The sequence below is a fragment of the Erpetoichthys calabaricus genome, chromosome 7 (assembly GCF_900747795.2).
Source record: "Erpetoichthys calabaricus chromosome 7, fErpCal1.3, whole genome shotgun sequence".
Taxonomy (NCBI): domain Eukaryota; kingdom Metazoa; phylum Chordata; class Cladistia; order Polypteriformes; family Polypteridae; genus Erpetoichthys; species Erpetoichthys calabaricus.
In genome coordinates this window covers 150272549-150293257 of record NC_041400.2, presented here as the reverse complement: position 1 = coordinate 150293257, position 20709 = coordinate 150272549, and the positions used below count along the sequence as shown (strand labels likewise).

At 35.7% G+C, this 20709-nt stretch overlaps 1 protein-coding gene across 1 annotated transcript in view; it reads right to left on the bottom strand.

Annotated features, from left to right (window-relative positions):
* dmrt1 (doublesex and mab-3 related transcription factor 1) overlaps positions 1–20709 on the bottom strand; it is a 188106-nt gene that overhangs the window by 149963 nt on the left and 17434 nt on the right. The window contains exon 3 of the mRNA XM_051929554.1: positions 4826–4986. Within this exon, the coding sequence (XP_051785514.1) occupies positions 4826–4986 (161 nt within the window). The remainder of the gene's footprint in view (positions 1–4825; positions 4987–20709) is intronic.

Genomic DNA, 20709 nt, shown 5'->3' with positions numbered 1-20709 from the left:
AATTAGGCAATAATCATTTCAAACTGATCATGTTAATAATTCCATGCATTTGTGAAGGTTACAACAGTTAGAATTATTTTATACTTACATGTATTTACTTAGCAGATGCTCTTTTCCAAAGCAGCTTACAAAGAAGGTCAAAATAATTGAATAACATCAATTTAGGGATTATTCTGAACATGTGTATCAGGGTGTTACAAAAGCTTATTACAACAAGTGAAGAGACATAAAGTTGGTATTAACAAATAAATCAACTAAAAATAAGACAGATATCAACAGACCAAATACATTCATTAATCATTTGACAGATACTCATAGACCATCAGGGTTTTCAAATGCTTCTTAAACAGAGAGTCAGTATTTTTCGGATGGAGGTGGGTATTTCACCCCACCAACTAGGAGCTACATATGAAAAGAGTCTGGATTAAGATCTGATACCACCCAGATGTGACATCACCAGACGCTGTTCAATGGCAGATTTGAATTGGTGAGGAGAAGTGTCAGAATATACACATTTGCTGACCAACTGCCTAATCAATACACATTTTCAATTAAATTAATTACTCCTCCTCTCCAGAAAACAGCTGGGGAGTTGATTTGTGTGTATCACGTAGTTAAGAACAACCTAAGCTATTAGTGCTGAATGTGCAGAAATTATGAACCATCATTTTATGTTTCTGCTTTTAAATATTGAATTGTTTGTGTAATTGTTAGTGCTTTTGGTAAGTTGAATTGCAAGATGGCAGTTTAAATCATATTGGTATTCCCAAATATTACAGCAAACTCCATGGCCAGGTGTTTGGTGATCGCTGGGCGTTGTTCCTGTTACACAAAATTGTTTACTAAACTAACTGAAATAATTTAATATGAATAGGCAAGTGATTATTAAAACTGCTTTGCATTATAGATTAATCACTGGATTATTTCTTCTTTACAGAAAAATATTAGTATACTTGAAGGAAACTTTGTTCAAAAATTTTAATCTCATGATTAATCACAATTAAATTTTTAACTAAACAGTAGCCTTAATTAAACTACCTTCAGACTACGTACATAACATGTATTTGAACATAAACACATTTTATGTTTAGACTTGGGTCGTCCCATCTTCACAATCTCATTATGTGTATGAAAATATTCCAAAATGTGAAATACTTTTCAGATTTGAGATGCTCAACCTGTATATATACAGTATTTATACAGGATACTAAAACCTACAGAAGCATATTAGGGCCATGGTAAAAAAAAAAATACGGACACAATGTGCGGCAATCGCTGCCGGCGCCTCCTCAGTGCAAGAGGAAATCAATTTAAGAAGCACGTAGAGATTAACAACTGGGTCGGGAACACTTAATATAAAGCATTTAATGTGCTACATTAACTTATGACGGGGTTTGAGAAAATTTAGTAAATTAAACATTCATTTTAAGATGAAGTTTAGTTTGTGACATTCTACTGACAAAATAAACTACGAGAATAAAGTGGAAATGTCGATTTTAATCTCGACATAAATGGCGAGAATAAAGTGGAAATGTTGAGAATAAAGTCAAGATGTCGAATTTAATCTCGACATAAATGGCGAGAATAAAGTGGAAATGTCGAGAATAAAGTCAACATATCGACTTTAATCTCGATGATAAATGTCGAGAATAAAGTCAACAATGTTGACTTTAATCTTGACATTTAGTTTTTTTTATTCTTCACTGTGTCCGTATTTTTTTTTTCACCGTGGCCCTAATACACTTCCATAAAAACCTTCATCCTTTACTCAGCCATTCAATATTCTTAAAAGCTGAGAAGTGCTTTTTGCTGTTGAAGGTGTGCATGGCTGCTGTTTTTTTACTGCTTACAAATACTGGAAACTTAGAAAAGACACACTGCTTTTCCAAGGAAAGCATTATATATGCAAAGATTAATTTTATGAAATAAATATACTTTTAACTATACACTTACTGTGATCGGTATCTGCAAGGGTGTTATTTAATAAATAATAAAGCAGGGACTAAAAACATCATAGGACATCTACGGCACAGAGTCATTTTCATTGTGTTCAAGTTGTGGAAAGACTACTTTTAAAAGTTATAGATAATTCTTTCAAATTGTCATATCTCGCATAAATTTTACTGTATAAAAGAGCATACACCATACTTGGCTGAGAGGCAGAAAAACTAATGCTAAATCTCAGGAGATCAACACCAAAAATATAAATGGGAATTATTTTAAATATCCTGTGTAAAGGATAACCCTGACACAGACAGACGCTGGAGGCACAAGTACAAAAAGCACATGCGATTTATTTACAGTTCAGTGTCCCCAACAGCCCAAACACACACTTTCTTTCCTCTTTTCTTCTTCCTTTGTCTCTCACTCTTCTTTTCTCCCAGTCCTTCTTTCTCTCTTTCTCCTCACTCCTTCTCAGCAAGCTTCGTCCTCCTCCTACCAACTCTGGCTCTTGGAGTAGTGTCTGCTGGCCCCTTATATAGGGCACCCGGAAGTGCTCCAGGTGTCTGATGATGTGTTTCCGGCAGCACTTCCAGGTGTGGCGGAGAAGCTGCTCTCCAGGTCTCAGCAATAATTGTAGCACCCCCTGGCGGAGCCCACGGATCTCAACAGGGCTGCACCAAACTCCAACTCCCATGAAGCCCTGCAGGAGTCCGAGGCACTGCTGCAACCCAGGGGGGCTGCCATCTAGTATTCCGGGGGAGATAACATTCTGGCCACACTTGCTCCTCTGGTCCTCCCAGCGTGGAGGCATCCTGACCGGGCAAGGGCCCCAGCCGTCCACCACACCTGCCAACATTAATAACTTGCTTTATTTTATAAAAAAGACACATTGGAATCCATCAAAGTTTTAAAAATTTTGTTCTGTGTAAATGATACATTTATAAAGTAATGTGTAGCATGTGTATTTCACTTTTTAAATGGAACAGCAAAAAAAGAAAATGTGATACATGAAAGCAAAGAAATAAAAAAAAAAATCAAGTCTAAAATTCTGACAATGTGCTAAGAACAAATGAACAGTAATGACAAGATTCACACGTATAAAACTCACTTTTTAAAGGGAAAATGACCAGAATGTTCCCAGTACGATGGCTGTTATTTTTGACAGGTCATTGTATTATAGGTTTGCACATTCACCCTGAATCCTATGGTTTTCCACTCATATCATGAACATTTGCCTAGTTTGGATTACTGGTATGACTGTGAGTGTGTTGAGTGTGTGCATAACGTAGTGCTGTTTAACGTACTGCATAGTCATCAACTACTTAATGTAGGTAATGCAGGATACTTTGAAACTACAAATAAATAAGATTTTTTTTTGTGTGTGCCATGTTTAACTTAATGTGAATATTTACTTTAGTGTATAATATTTTTTCATTATGGATAATAAATTTCAGATCACAAACTCATAGACTACTAAAGAAAATCTTATAATTTACAACATGTTGTGTTTAGCATCCTAAAAACATTTTTTTGAGTTAAAGTGTATTGAATCAAGGTTCTGCATGATGTTACTTACATGCCTTTACAAGGATGATGGACAATATGTGCTAATTAAATTACAGCACTGGGTGAGATGCAGTTTTATGACAGGTGACTAGGAAGATGAAGACTAGGAACCCAAATCATGCTAACGAAAAACTGCTTACAATGCAAATACTGTATATTATTAAAATTTCTCTTCTCTGTAACAGATGACACTGCTGGAGTACATTTAAGGATGAAACAAGGTGAGGACCTGTAAGGTGTTTTCTTTTCATTATCACACACACTGATGGAGCTGTGCATCTGGACCACCCCCTTCTTTCTTATCCTGGTTAGATACAGTTTGCCCTCTTCTCTTAAGACATCAACAGACACCTCTGAATGATATCTTCAGTTTCTTGCCAATCTGTTACATTGAATAACCTTTTTTTCACAACAATAACAGAGTGGCATGTTTCTTTAGAAAGCTGTTTCAGTCTAAACATTTTTAAAACCCATAAGTGAACTTTAGCAATGCCAGCACCTTGTAAACCAAGCAAAGAGAATAAGAGGTATCAGCTGTGCTAATGAAGTTACAAAGACTTTTGTAATAACCAATTAGCATTTATAAATGACTAAGTAAGGACAAGCTAAGAGAGTTTACCTTTGGGACACTGAAACGATGGCTGCTGAAAATGGGACTTTGCAACTACCTGTATATCTGATTAATAAATTAACATCAGTCATTTCAAGGAGTAATTGCCATTAGAAACACTAGTAATGTCTTAGCTATATTGTTAAATCAATTTAATGGTATATCGATATAAAAAGATATTAATTTCTATCAAAAACATTAAACTTTCTGCATGATTACAAACTTTTGACTGATAGTGTATGTGTACAAGCAACAGGTGCCTCAATAAAAAATATTATAATTGCTTGCATACAGTACATTTGTGCCAAGTCCTTAATGTTCATAAGAGCAATCAGTTAGCATTTGTTGGGGATTATTTTACACACATTAAATTACAGCTATTATTTAAATCCACATCCTTTTTGTGACTGAAACCACAGGCTATATTCTAAACAAATAATATTCCTTAAATATCCACACCAAACATCTGAAATTCAAGACACAAATATTACACTTAAAACAATATTTTAAACTATACTAAACTGTAAGAACTCAGAAAAGCAAAAAACGTGTGTGTTACTAAAAGTAAATTAAATAAATAAATAAACTTACAAACCACCGTTTTCAATGGTAATAAATCTGTATAATTACTAATACTTTAGAAATATGCGGTTAACTGGATTTAACACAACCATAGCATTATATTAAAGTACAAAGCTAGTGCACCTGGTATTGTGGGTAGTTGTACAAGTTGTTATAATAAGGTGGATAACGTGATGGCTGGTAAAAATTGCTGTAGTATGAAGAATCAACAATCAGGTCCTTGGATCCCTCCATTTGACCACGGCTGAAAGTGGGCAAACTCTCTTGCAGGCTGGCAGGGTTCTCTAAAACAAACGCAGAGCTAATTAGGACTAAACACATAACAAAGAACAATGCATCAAATACAAAGTACTTATTCAAGTATTTAACCTTAATAATTAATATTAAAAAGAAATCAGATTAAAACAGGTATTGATTTCACCAATATTTATGAGGCACCAAAACATAATACACCACCAGTGTAATAAACTGTGGGGAATTAGTCAAATCAAATAGCAGTAGAACACGGAACACAAAACACAAAAAGAAAGCCGTAATATAAAAACATGCATTTACCAGTGAATTGCCAAGCAATATACAGAAATAGCAGAGCTGCAAATTACAGACACGCAAAATGACAAATGCTTTTTCAATCTGCATTACAGTAATGAGTAACATGATATAACCAAGCTATATCAATAAGTACAACGTGGATGTTCCTGACAGAAAAAGTATGAACTACCAAACCTCCATAAAATGTAACTTTCATATTAAAACTCATATTGTTGTTAAAAGTAATCTGTTTACTTTTTAACAAATTTATTCTTGATTTACAATTTGAAAAGAAATTGTTTATAAACCCACTATGCTCTGTTCTGTCTAGTAAATATTAATGTGAATGGTGTTAGGTAAAATGCACAACTTATCTCACCTTTACACAAAAAATATAAAATTAAGTAAACTGTGTTATTTACTATATGCCACCTATGTCTGAACAAAAGTAACTGCAGACCAATTGGCTACAGGACATGAACTGTGCATAAATGCTATACACACACTCACATACAAATCTCCTTTATAAATGTACTACTTTGCAATTGTTGTATGCTGTTTAATGTATAATATTTGTATGTTGTATTCTGTTATAAGCAGCTCTATATTCCAATACATTAAGTATTGGTGAATATAAGTGATTCTGATTCTAAACTACTATTTAAATTATTACATTAACGTTAGTAAATAAATTTAGCAAAGGAAATGTTAAAATTTAAGATACCCTTGCTTTACTTTTTGCTACATGGTCTTACAGTAATTGTGAGGATCCAAAGGCTGCCTTATGCCTGCAACACCTGAAAACAGAAGAGACACTGAGAAAATAAAAGCAGGGTGTATTAAGTATTCTCGTAATCAGCAACTTGCCCTGCAACTGTAAACACCTAAGCAGCATAGTTCACTTTATTGCAGGAGCTGTCTGTCCAGAGAAGGAGAGGGCGATGTGCCGCTGCAAGAGTAAAAGCTAGACAAAAAAGTTTTAGAATTGGTCTACCTTCTATTGTAATGGGAAATGTTTGATCGCTGTCAAATAAGATGGATGAACTGTATGTGCTTATAGCGGGTCATGGAGGATACAAGTACAGTGACATTTTCTGCTTTATGGAGAGCTAGTTTATAACCTGATATAACTTAGGTATATCATCTTATGCGAGCAAACAGAGAGACAGTTTGGTGTGGAAAAAAGACAGGACGGGGACTGGTCATTTATGTGAATTATAATGTAAAAGGGAGCATAATACAGTTAAAACTACAGTTTGTAATTCAGGCGTTGAAATTCTGTCTGTCAGAATTTCTCCATGTTATCTGGCCATGGATATTACATCATCCTTACTAATGTTTAAATTCCTCCCTCTGCAAATGGGGATTTAGCAACAAAAAATGATTCATTCTGTCACTTAACACTTTAATGATGACTCACTCCAACCCTGCAATTACAATATGTGGTGACTTCAATCATGTAACTTTGAAAGGAACAATGGCAAATTTCTATCAGTTTGTGACATGTTACACTCGAAGAAATAACAAGCTGGACCTGTTGTATTCAAATGTTAAAGATGCCTTTAAATGTAAACTACTGACACCTTTAGGCAAATCTGATCACAACCCGATTCAACCTCATTCCCAGCTACAAGCATGTTAATAGACAGGAGTCTGTTATCGTCAGAATAGTGAGGAAGTGGAACCCGCAGGCTGATATGGCCTTGAATGACTGCTTCCAAATGACAGACTGGGAAGTGATATACAAGTCACATGGGGACAATTTTGAGACACCCAGTAACTGCATCACATATTAACTTCTGTGGCATAGTTCTATCTATCTAATGCCTGCTAAATGGAGAGAAGTTGTATTTGCAACTGCTGTTAAAGGAAAATTCAGAGCCTCAGAACTTAGCCCTACAAAGCACTTACTGTCACAGTTAAAAAAACTGTAGAGGCAAGTATGCTTACAATGCTAAATGATATGCCTCACACAAAACTATGCTAATGGTTTAATTTTTTTTTTGATACAGGTATTAATAAATATCTTATTTAACCTCAAATAGTTACTAACATTAGTAATAGATTAATGTTTAAAAATAGATTGGTGCAACTCTACATCATTACTAATGATGGATGTGTACCTTGACAATATTGGATAATGTGAATATGACTGTGAACAGTCACTGTTACAGTGGCTGCATTTGTTGGCAGTATAAAGATGACTGGGTTTACCTGGGGCTATTTTATCGGGAGCCCCAAGGAAGGGCTTTATTTAAGTCTACCCAGGGATGTCAGATTAATATAGGAAATGTGAGGGATTTCTGATTTGCCCACCCTGGGACACAAAATAAATGTAGGAAAATGCTGTATGGATGTGGGGAAAAGACATGATTGACAGATGTTACTCAATCAGTGAATTATCCATTTTTCCTTTGGCACTGACAGTAATTAATTAAATAATAAGATAAGGCTCCCACTTTACTTTCCATACATTTCCCTGTAAGATAGAGCTTCTGGCCATTATATTTTTATCAAGGTAACAGAAGCACACTTGTTTAAAGAAACACAAGGATAATAGAAATATGATGACTAGATACAGTGATCCCTCGCTATATCGCGCTTCGCCTTTCGCGGCTTCACTCTATCGCGGATTTTATATGTAAGCATATTTAAATATATATCGCGGATTTTTTGCTGGTTCGCGGATTTCTGAGGACAATGGGTCTTTTAATTTCTGGTACATGCTTCCTCAGTTGGTTTGCCCAGTTGATTTCATACAAGGGACGCTATTGGCAGATGGCTGAGAAGCTACCCAACTTACTTTTCTCTCTCTCTCTCTCTTGCGCTGACTTTCTCTGATCCTGACGTAGGGGGTGTGAGCAGGGGGGCTGTTCGCACACCTAGACGATACGGACGCTCGTCTAAAAATACTGAAAGATTATCTTCACGTTGCTACCTTCTGTGCAGCTGCTTCCTGAAGCGACATGCTGCACGGTGCTTCGCATACTTAAAAGCTCGAAGGGCACATATTGATTTTTGACTGTTTGTTTTTCTCTGTCTCTCTCTCTCTCTCTCTCCCTGCTCCTGACGGAGGGGGTGTAAGCTGCCGCCTTCAACAGCTTTGTGGCGGTGCTTCGCATACTTAAAAGCCAAACAGCCCTATTGATTTGTTTGCTTTCCTCTGTCTTTCTGACAGTCTGTGCTCCTGACGCTCACTCCTTTGAAGAGGAAGATATGTTTGCATTCTTTTAATTGTGAGATAGAACTGTCATCTCTGTCTTGTCATGGAGCACAGTTTAAACTTTTGAAAAAGAGACAAATGTTTGTTTGCAGTGTTTGAATAACGTTCCTGTCTCTCTACAACCTCCTGTGTTTCTGCGCAAATCTGTGACCCAAGCATGACAATATAAAAATAACCATATAAACATATGGTTTCTACTTCGCGGATTTTCTTATTTCGCGGGTGGCTCTGGAACGCAACCCCCGCGATGGAGGAGGGATTACTGTATATATTGAAATAAAAGACAGGATACAAGACAGACAAACAAATAACATAGAAGGGGTTGGCTGTTTCCAGGCTATTTAGAGTTTTTACACTTTTACAATACCATGTTTATAAGGATGATATCTGATGCTGTGTGGCAAGGGTGTCAAACTCAAGACATGTGGGCTGAATCCAGCCCTTGCACCTTTTTAATGCAGCCCGTGTCATCAACAATCAAAACATGTTACACATGGTCCATGATGACTATTAGTTTACGCAAAAAAACGCCTTTAGTATGAGTTTCATAAATAGATTCCATCTGTAACTGGCATTTACACTTGGAATTCAAATACCTCTCTAGTGTTCATCGCATTTATGCCCAGCACAACATACATCATCCTATTACCTGTAATTAGAATGAAAACAGGTTGCTCATAATAGCCCTACAAGAAAAAGTTAAAAGATGAGATGCTATACTGCCTTAAAACACTAGCTTTTTAACAAGATGCAAAAGATGTGACTGTCTCACAAAGGAACAGCTTGCCTGATTTTACATATGCCACTGGATTCACTTTAAAAAGCTTCAAAGGAGTCAATGCTGGCTACTGGTTCTTCCACTGCTTACCTGACTGTAGCGGCCAAGCTACTCAATTCTTTTGTCTTTTCCTTTACTTCATTGTTATACGTGGATAGAAAATATATTTGAATTTTCACTTGTGTTAAACGTGATCAAAACCTGTTTCTGTCTATAACTGAAATTGGTCTGTGTGCTCCAACCAACACATTTACAATACATTTGCTTTTTTAACAGGATCAGTTGCCATTGATAATGATGTAAGTTAATAGTGCCAGTGTAAACAGATGTACTTTGATTCAGCAATAAATTCTCACCTGTATTTTCTGAACCCCAAGGTACAGTGTACTAGATTTCACAGAGGTACTCTTTAGCAGAACATCAATTTTTTCTTTATGTTCTACAGGCGCAAGTTCATAGGTTTATTTTTGTTTTTACTGCTGTGCCTTTTTAACAAGTGTGTCCTTTATCTTTTCTTCCTCTTTTACTACCACACTTATTTTAACTTCAACTGTTTGTTGTCTGGTACAAATTTTGTAATCGATATTTAACCCACTTCCTATTGTTTAAATAACTTGAAATTTTGCACACTTACTCTATTCTGATGACAATACATGAATCAATAATCAGTTTCACTAATTGATCAATTAATCCATGTTAATTAAGAAATGAAATTTTCATATGAAGAATAGCTCAAGGTTTCACCAAAAGATGGCACTAGTAACAGATAGAAATATTAAAGGAAGTGTTAAAAATATTGATTACAAAATTATACTAAAACAAACCCAAGGCTAAAAAGTTGAAAATAATATACATATAATAAAATACTTTTTAAAAACTACGCTTATATTAAGTTAAAAAGTGTACTAAAAAGTAAAAAATAAGTCTCTCACACATCACAGCCACCTTTAATTTTACAAGTGATGTATCAGAGACTTATTTTTTACTTTTTAGTACACTTTTTAACTTAATATAAGCGTGGTTTTTAAAAAGTATTTTTTTATATACCATATATATTTTACATTATTGTCTTGATGCAGATTTTGGATACATGCAGTACATACATTTTTCTTTGGGTTTCTTTTCGTTAATTTTTTAGGCACAGTTTACTGCCAGTAGGAGTGGTTTTAGGATTCCTTATTTGCCCATTCTAAATCTTCAAGATAAAAGGAATCAAAATGCTCCATGGCTTACTTTTATTACATCCTGCATTAACTATTGTTACTCCTTACTGACAGGTGCCCCTACTAATCTGTTATCAGAGCTCCAGTTGATCTAAAAGTCTGCTGCAAACATCCTTACACAGACCTGCAAAAGCAAGGATACAACACTTATTCTTCACTGGCTCTGAGTTCTATTAATAACATATAATGCTTTAAATGGCCTTGCACTAGACTACACTAGTAACCTTCTCCATCACTATGCTCCTGTTCGCCCAGTAATGTTCACCAATTGGTAATTATGTTGTGCCCCAAACTAACCTGTGCTCAATGGATGACAGAGCCTTCAGCTCTACAGCATCAAAACTTTGTAACAACCTCACAAAATGAATCAGGTCAGCTGACTCAATTCATTCTTTTAAAAACCAACTTAACACTTGTTCAGGAAGGCATTTAACTTACCCAGACATTCTGACCTTTTTTTCAGTTTACCCTCTTAGTCCAGGTTTCTGCATCACAAAATATGTGATTTGTTCAGGGTCTTCTTGTAGTATTTTGCATTTTATTCTGGTTTATTGACTTTATTTCTATTTCAATGTCTTGTATATGGGCAGCACAGTGGTGCAGAGGTAGCACTGCTGCCTCGAAGTTAGGAGACCCGGGTTCGCTTCCCAGGTCCTCCCTGCGTGCAGTTTGCATGTTCTCCCCGTGTCTGCGTGGGTTTCATCCGGGCGCTCCGGTTTCCTCCCACAGTTCAAAGACATGCAGGTTAGGTGGATTGGTGATTCTAAATTGGCCCTAGTGTGTGCTTGGTGTTTGCGTGTGTCCTGTGGTGGGTTGGCACCCTGCCTGGGATTGGTTCCTGCCCTGTGTTGGCTGGGATTGGCTTCAGCAGACCCTCGTGACCCTGTGTTCGGATTCAGCGGGTTGGAAAATGGATGGATGGATGGATGTCTTGTATATCCTGTATTTATCTTTATTTAGTGTATCATATAGATATTATTTGTATCCAATGTTATATTGCCCTGTTGTTTTGTCCGAGTACCTGTGAAGTGCTTCTAGCATGAGAAAGGCGCTTTATAAATGTGTTATTGTTATTATTTTGGCTGGAATTCTGCCTTATTACTGAATTTGTCAGCATACACTCTACAACCTTAGCATTTCGTTAACTGCATATTTATTACATGTATATTATGCCTGTTTTATATCATTATTATTCTGTCTTAGTATTAATGTGAACAACTTGGGAAACCGGTTAAAATTATACATAACCCCCAGTTGTACATCATGGCTGTCATGTGTGTCATTTTTAATTATTCTTATTATTATTTACTTTTGAATCTGGTATTGTTTGTAAAATGGAACTATCAACAATCAATTATCCATTATGTTACATTTATATATTACTTGCATTTACACATTTTGTAAATAAGTGAAATTTATATTCATTTACGTAATATCCATAATAAACTGCTAGTTTGTTTGTAAATAAAATTTGGCAGGAGATATTTGTTGATATGTTCTGGCCTGAGTTGGGTACATAGTGTTATTTTGAGTTTTGACACCCCTGCTGTGTTCAGTGGAGTGTTGTTGCTCTGGGTTCATGCAAGTCTTCATGCACTGGAGTACACTCTTTCTCTCTGCTACCCATTTATCTATGGTGTGATGCTGTCTTACTCACCTCACTCTTAGGCTCTTTTGCTGTGTCCTCTGCAACGTCATAGGAAAAAGCTTCACTTTCTGGCACGAGAGTATAGGCACTGTAGTTCCCTTTTTGAAATAGTCTGCTTTTCTGTCTTCTCAGACAGAATTCTGGCTGAGCTTTGCTTGGCAGAATGGATCATACAAACAGTTCTGGGCATCAAGCTCCTACTTTTTTTCTAAACTAAGTAGTTTGCAGGCATAAGAAAATTTGTGAGCTTTTTTTCTCCACAGAGAGTTGGGGGATCTCTCACTCCAAAAACAGCAGCTTGTCAGCTTTCAGTTAACAAACAGAACAGATTGTCAACTTTCAGCTCTCCCAAAGAGAAAGCAGCTCATCAACTTTCAGGTCCTCAAAGATGAATATAACAACAGCTTTTAGCTTTTCACAGAGAGTGAGAAGAGTAGAAGGCAGCTAGTTTTGAAAGAACATGTAACCTTTGGTGATTGGATCAAAGTCCCTTTGACTTACAGAACCAGTGCTTACTTAAAGACATGCTATTTTGTCCAGAACATCCAGAAACAGCTTAGTTTTCAGTCACAAGCCTAAAATTAATGTTCATTTGTGTCTCTTTTTGTCAAAAGGAGTCTCTGTCAAGGTGTCACCTCAACTCTGGTTTACACATTTGTTATCACATGAAGTAACAACTGACCAAAGTGTTGGTACAAGCTGCAGTTCAGCCATTCACTCAGGAATGAGGGGGGCAGGTTTCCAGCTGAATTTCTGCATGCCTGGTAAATCTGCTGACTTAACAGGTCTTGTGTGCCACTAAAAGCCTAGCAGAATGAACAATGCCCACTTTGTCCTACAACAACTGTGTTGGTGCTTGTCATTCATTCCAGTTTTTTTCATGGTGTACTTGCCAACATCTTTAAAATGCCATATGGGGCATCCTATCAGTCCTGGTTGAAACTTCTCTTTAAAGAATAATTTCTAAGATGTGACTGTCTTGCATATGCCAGAAACCCTTGAACAATGGGAAGCAGCATTAACAATGTATATACATAAACTCTGCTGATACATACATTGTAACCAGCAGTCTTGGTCTGTGTTGCTAGACTGTTGTTTTCCTACATGAAAGCAGAGAAATACAGATGATGTGGAGACTGATTTTCTTATGCTCATGGACAGGTTGTCGCTAAGGGCGAACCAAAGACAGGTAAATGACTTCAAGCTTGTACTTGTTAATGGGTGCATCTATTTTAGGCTTATCAACAGTCTAATATCCTTGCAGGCCTGATAAAAGTGTTCCAGCAGTATTTGCAGTTGCTCTTCAATATAATTTATCAAAGCAACATCATTAGTGTACATGAAGTGTATAGCTACATTCATGTAAACTTTGGTTTTGACTTTCAGACAGGAAGACTGAATGGCCTTCTGTCAGACCTTGAATGGAGGTAGATGCCCTCCATTTATGATCCAATTTTTATGATTTGTGGGAAGATACAAAATGATTTCAAAAAAGGGTGTGTGCAAGTGCTTGCAAATCATATAAACATTTGATATATTGCCAAAAAACTTGACTGCTCCCTTAAAGTTCTCATGAAGGAACAACATGATATGGAGAATCTATGAAGGACAAACTATCTTTGCTTGTACACAGTGAATGATACATAAAAGATAAATAGCTTCTATAAGAACTCTTGCCACATTTTGTTTTTATATATGGTAGCAATTCTGGCACTGGTCATGTCTTGTGGTGATGATCTAATTAATCAGCAGCCAATAAAATTTGGCTAATTTTCACTCCAAATGACTTGATTTGTGATGGGTAAATCCACCTCAAAAAACTATTTTTTTCAGTATCTGCTTTTCTAAGCTTTACAATAATTAAGTTCTAGTGCTCCTTTACTCAGAGTATGGAGGTAACTAAAGAAGTATGTGAGTTGTTGAACCTAGACCTTCCTATAAATCAGGAGAAGCCAGGCAGACATTAAAAGACTGAGAAGACATATTTTCTTTCACATTAAAGACTGAGGAAAGACAGACGTATATGTTGTCCATCTGAAATCTGATTGGAAGAAAACAGGGGCACTTCTGCAACAGAAATGAAGAGGGGATCCTTTAATAAGTTCAGACCTTATCCTTTGTCCTTTAATTAAAACGGACCGCCCTTATCCAAGAGTGGACAGTGAGTGAGCTTCTGTTAAGTACAGCAGCTCACATTTTCAGTTTGAAGGAAAAAAGAAAGAAACAAAAGAAAGAATGAAAGAAAGAAAAAGAAATTGCCCTCGTTATTTAGTAAACAATAGGCTTGCCAGCTTAAAAGCCAAATTTGTCTATTATATGAATAAACTTGTTAAGCATGCTGTCGTTTATAAACTTCTTGATAAACAACATATGAACATTTAATTAGAATTGTGGCTTACTGTATAATTCTAACGTGTTTGAAATTTTCTTTTGTTATATGTATTACTGAGAAATATTCTGCATACACTTTTTTTAGTTACAAAATATGTATTTTAAGGGGATTTTATTTATTTTATTATTTTTTATGGTCACTGAACACTGACTACCAAACTTCATTTTGTTAACAAAAAAAATCAGTATGGAATAGTACATACAGTACTTCCTTGTCGATTTCAGTTTATTGATACCGCAGGAAGATTTTACAATATCATACAAATGAATTGTACTGTATAATAATATATAAGTAAATTAATGTATATTTATATGCACAAAAGTAAATGTAGAGAAAAATGAACAGAAAAATGAATGAACAGCTGAAAATAATACTTAATTTAAAACTAAACACATTGGGTCAAATGAAGTACACCAACTGTCCAGGCAGACAGATTGCTATAGGTGTGGCTTCATGCCTCTGTGCTCATCAACCTTCACATGTCTAGGTGTGAGTGTGTTTGTGTATTTTCATTTCTTTCTCTTTATCATCCATTATGTGCTCTGGTACAGCAAACAAGCTGTCAGGTATCTTCACTTATAAATTTCTGTGAGTGTCTGTGTATATCTGCATAGGCACACGTGCTTGTATGTACTGAAATAAATTAAGTATCTCAAAAACTACTTATGCAAAAATTTTGATACTGAACAGGGCTGATCCTATGACTAAACAGAGCTTACTGAAAAAATCACAGTTAAACAATTTCTACAGCGGTTATTGCTGGATATGCGTCAAATCATTTAAGAAGGATACAGAAATAAGTACTGGACCAAAAACAATAGGCTTGGAGATTGTAAAAAGACAAACACAAGACAACTTTTTGACAAAGGTATGTCAATTGTTTCTGACGAAACCACTGTACATAGTTTCCCACAGACACACACACATACAGATACATTGACACCATGCTAAAATCAAATTTCCTTTATATTTTGAATATCATAGAATCAGAGTCTCAACTTTTGACCCCATCACCAAACTAAAGTAAAAAGAAAAGTTAAAATCTGTAGTCTGCAGTTTAACTGTAAAAATATCAAGATTATCCTACATGTCTGTTGACACAGGAGCTTAGTGTAAAAAGATTTTTAAAATGACAATTAGGGGTGGGCGGTATGACCAAAATTGTATATCACGGTATTTTTCTAAATTATCCCGGTTTCACGGTATTCAACGGTATTTTTTTCCCCATGCATGAGTGGATGTTAACTACATTTTCCACTGCAATTACTGGCTAAGAATAACCTATTCCACTGTCAAGAGTATTGTACATTGTACAAAAAAAACATTTTAATGTGCACACAAGTATTAATACAGTTTTGCATTGCCCCATAAAGTGATAGTTTTCAAGGGGGTGGCACTAATGGAGAAGGTATCACATTGCATGACAGATGCAGTCAAAATATAGAACCTTTTTATTGAACAAATTTTGCAAAAACAAACTATAATTTTGACAACATATTTTCAACCATACAAAGAGGCATTTAGACTTAGTAAAATATCCAGAAGTGCTTGTCAAAAATTGTATTGCACCGAATATGTCTTAGTAAAGGAATAAACAGTAAATATTTTTTGTAAACCAACTACACTTTCTGTTAATGTTAACAATCTCTGTCCACTGACACATTAAAGTGACATTTTAAACAACTTTATCATCATTAAACTGCATAATATTTAAACTAATAAATAATAACAATAAAATAAATAATAGTATTATTACTGATAGTTGTACTATTACTTCAAGACATCAAGCACAGGTGCATTACACAGTATTCACCAAATTAAAATAAAATACAACAAGTGCAACTTGGTGATGACATCTTTACCAGCTGAACCATCATTTAGGCAAACTGCATTAATATGGACCTTGCTTCCAGCTAAGCTATACTGGGAAGAAAAAAACAAACTATATGTCGAGAACAAAGTCAACATTTCCACTTTATTCTCGCCGTTTATGTTGAGATTAAAGTCGACATTTCCACTTTATTCTCATAGTTTACTTCATAATTAAAATAGAATGTCGTAAACTAAACTTCTTCCTAAAATCAATGTTTAATCAATTACTTAATTTACCCCGTCATAAATTAATGCAGCACATTAAATGCTTTGTGTTACGTTCCCCGACCCAGTGGTTAATCACTACGCTTCTTAAACTGACTTCCTCCGCACTAACAGAAGACAGCGATCACCATACAGAATCCATTCACTTCATGATATTCCTGCTTTCTGAAAATTTAGAATGCTAAGATAAATACTTGATATCATTTTCATGATGAAATGCATTAAAGCAGGTATTACACATGCACGGTAGTGAGGCGGTAGTGCTGCTCCCTCGCAGTAAGGGGTCCCCAGGTGTATGTTCAGTGTAGAGAACTTTATGGCAGGTGTGACGAGGCTCCAAAAAACTGGATGTATGAATAGCTATCGCACAGGTTTAACTTAAATATTGTGTAAATGTTGGGTTTGTGATCTGCTGGTCGGAGACACGAACACAGAATTCAATGCATGTTCTTCTGAGCGGGCTATCTTTATTGCATGCATGCTGTCTCTATCTGATGTAGGCTACCAAAACCCCAGTTCCTATCCTTCCTTTTTCTTTCACCACATAACCAATCACCACACGATAAACGTCTTTGTGAAATTAAAACTAGTTATAAACTTAGCCCACGGAGTGTTCAGAACTTTAAAAATATCTTCGTTATACATGTTTAATTATGCCATCCATTCAGAGTTGCGCCCATCTCTGAACGAATCACTTAACACAAAGCATTTAATGTGCTATATAACTTATGACGGGGTTTGAGAAAATCTAGTAAATTAAATATTCATTTACGATGTTCTACTTTAATGACAAATTCCGAGAATAAAGTCAAAAGAATATATTCTCGTCATAAGCGTCAAGATTAAAGTGGAAATGTCGAGAATAAAGTCAAAATGTTGTCACACTATTACACAGTACCCAGGTACATTACACTGTATTGAAAACAAATAAAACAAGTACAACTTGGCTTGCAGTATTATCCAGTAGCATAGAAACAGTATTTACACATCTGACCTTTTAAAACTAAAGCATCTCCAGGTGACATACGTGACTGGTTTTTTCGGCTCTCTGTCCATTTTTACCGCACGGCATACCTATGCTACCGCCCACTATTTGGTGGTGTAGCAGTGAAAAAGAGCCCTAGTGCAACAAATCTGTGTTTAGCGGTGTAGCAGTGAAAAAGGTCCCCACTTGAACAGTTTCCCGCTGCGCCACGTTCTGAACGTCGTTTAGGCAATTTAAACCGGTGTTGCGGGATAAGAAAAATCCATATCATAAAAAAAATAAAAAACGGTTTTCGGTATGAACCGGTATACCGCCCAGCACTAATGACAATTAAAAGAAAATTGGAATTAGTATCAGAATTTCTAGTAACATAAAATCAGTGATTAGTATCGGTGTAAGAATACTTGATCAGAGCCTCCTAATAATGTCCCTTCCACCTACCAACATTCAAGGAATTCATGTAGTGGCAGAAGAAGAATGCTTTTGTGTTACTTCATCAGTTTTGGGGCAATTCTCTCAAAAGATAGGTACAGTTGATCCACAACATTTGTGTGTTTAACTTCAACAATAGCATTTTCTATTGCATTTGTGCTATTTTAGTTGTAACCTCATTGATACTTTCGTGTTACCAACCACACATATTCGCGAGCTTCATGGAACAGAGAAAAATCCTACTAGGCGCCTCACCAGCCTTGTTCACCCTAAAGTTGTAAAGTAAAGAACTCCCCGTGTATTTGTTGCATATTTTCATTGTTTTGCTTAAAAAAATCAAGTTTTTGTGTGGCAGTTATGCCCCCAAAACATAGTATAAGATCTTCGTGCTCTAAGCCCAAGAGTGCAAAATCAGTAATATGGCTTAGTGAGAAAATAAAGGTGTTACATAAACTTTGTGGCAGAATACTCTATAATTGTCTTGAAAAAATAAATGCATTTGTTAAGTTTTTAAGCTCTTCCACTGTCCCCTATATCCTCTACTGTAAAGTGCCAAAGTAGGAAGGATATATTTACGTATATATATATATATATGGCAGCAAAGCTGCCTGGCTGATTGATTAGAGCACTATCCAGGCCGCAGTCATGTGATCTTAAATCACAGGCTGTTGTTTATCCCACCTGTTACTATCCTGAAGCTGTTACCCATAATCCCTGTTCTGGGGCATCTAGTAAATTTAGTCTTGATGCAAACCTTAAATTACTTGATAACCAAAAAATAAGGTGTATAATTAGATGAAGAGATAAAACCAGATGCTCCACCAGGGGCATCTGTAATAGAAATTTACTTCAAATTAAAACAAAAAATATATCACCAAAATTTAAATATTACTCCATTAAATGAAGTTATTTCCGATCACTACTTAATTACATTTGATTTAGTCCTGCCCTTGTCAACGCACTCACAGATTAAAACAAAGGCAGTGCGACATCTAGATTGTAATTCTGTTTGAAAATTTGTAGATACTTTGAGTAAGTTGAGTGTAATTGTGGAAAACCATTTAGATCGGTTAACATCAAATGTAAACGTGGAAAACAATTTAGATCAATTAACAACATATTATAATGTGACCTTGAGAGATGCTCTGGATACAGTGGCTCCCCTTAAAACATAAGTGATCAAAGCACATAGAAACTCTCCCTGGTTTAATGAAAACACTCGAGCTCTTAAGTTAGAGTGTTGAAAACTGGAGCGCAGATGGAGAACAACAAAGCTACATGTCTTTCAAATTGCATGGACAGAGAGTGTTAAAAAATATAAAAAAGCTCTCTTTAAAGCTCGCTCAGAATACTATTCTACAATAATAGATAGCAATAATAAAAATCCTTGGGTTTAGAACAGTGGCTAAATTAACAAATGGGAATTCAGATCTACATTGCAAAATTCAAAAAGATATTAGCAGTACAAACTTTATGAACTTCTTCAATGAGAAAATTAAAAATATAAGATCCCAGATTTCAGCATCACAGTACAAACCACATACTAGCTTAGAAGACCCTGTCTTACATTGCATTCATGTCAAATTTACCCTTTCTCTCTAAAATACTAGAAAAAGTAGTTGCCAATCAGCTTCAATCACACCTTATGCATTACAATTTGAGAAATTCCAGTCTGGTTTCCGCACTGGTCATAGTACATAAACGGCACTAACACGTGTTGTAAACAACATTCTGATATCCTTTGATGAAGGAAACTCCACTGTAATTATGTTGTTAGACATAAGTGCAGCATTTCACACCACTGACCATCCTATTTTACTGCACAGGCTAGAAAATGATGTTGGGCTTACAGGCACTGTGCTCGCTTGGTTTAGTTCTTATTTATCAAATCAATTCCAATATGTACCGAAATGTGCTGACAGTACTCCATCATTATACACAGAAGTGAGATATGATATCCCGCAAGGCTCAGTACTGGGATCTTTACTGTTTTCACTTTACATTCTGCCACTGGGATCTATCATTAGGAAACATAATGTTAATTTTCACTTGTATGCAGATGACACACCAGTTATACCTTTCATTTAGATGAAATGAAGTTTCTCCAAGGTTGTCGTTTATTATTTGTGTTAGTGAATTAAAGGAGTGGATGGATGAGAACTACCTAAACACAGATAAAACTGATGTTAATTATTGGAGGGAATGACAACATTTTGTTATCATTTAACTCGGAAATTGAAATCACCATTAATTTTACTGAATCAGCCCGCAATCTAGGAGTTATCTTTGACTCTAGCATGTCACTTAAAACAAACATTACAAAGCTGTCCAAATCATTTTTCTTCCACCTTAAAAATGAAGGGAAATTAAGGCGCTTTATAAATAAACAGGATTCTGAGAAATTAATTCATGCATTTATTTCTAGTAGGATTGACTACTGTAATGCGGTGTTCATTGGATGTTCAAATTGTTCTTTATACAGCCTCCAGTTAATCCAAAATGCTGATGCAAGAATTATTACAAGAACAAGAAAATACAAACGCATAACTCCAGTTCTTAAATCCTTACACTGGCTCCCGGTTGTTAAGTTTAGGGCAGATTTCAAAATCCTCCTTTTAGCATATAAAGCATTAAATGGCCAAGGTCCAGCTTACTTGTCTGAACTTATCATGAGTTACAAACCAGAGCGCATATTAAG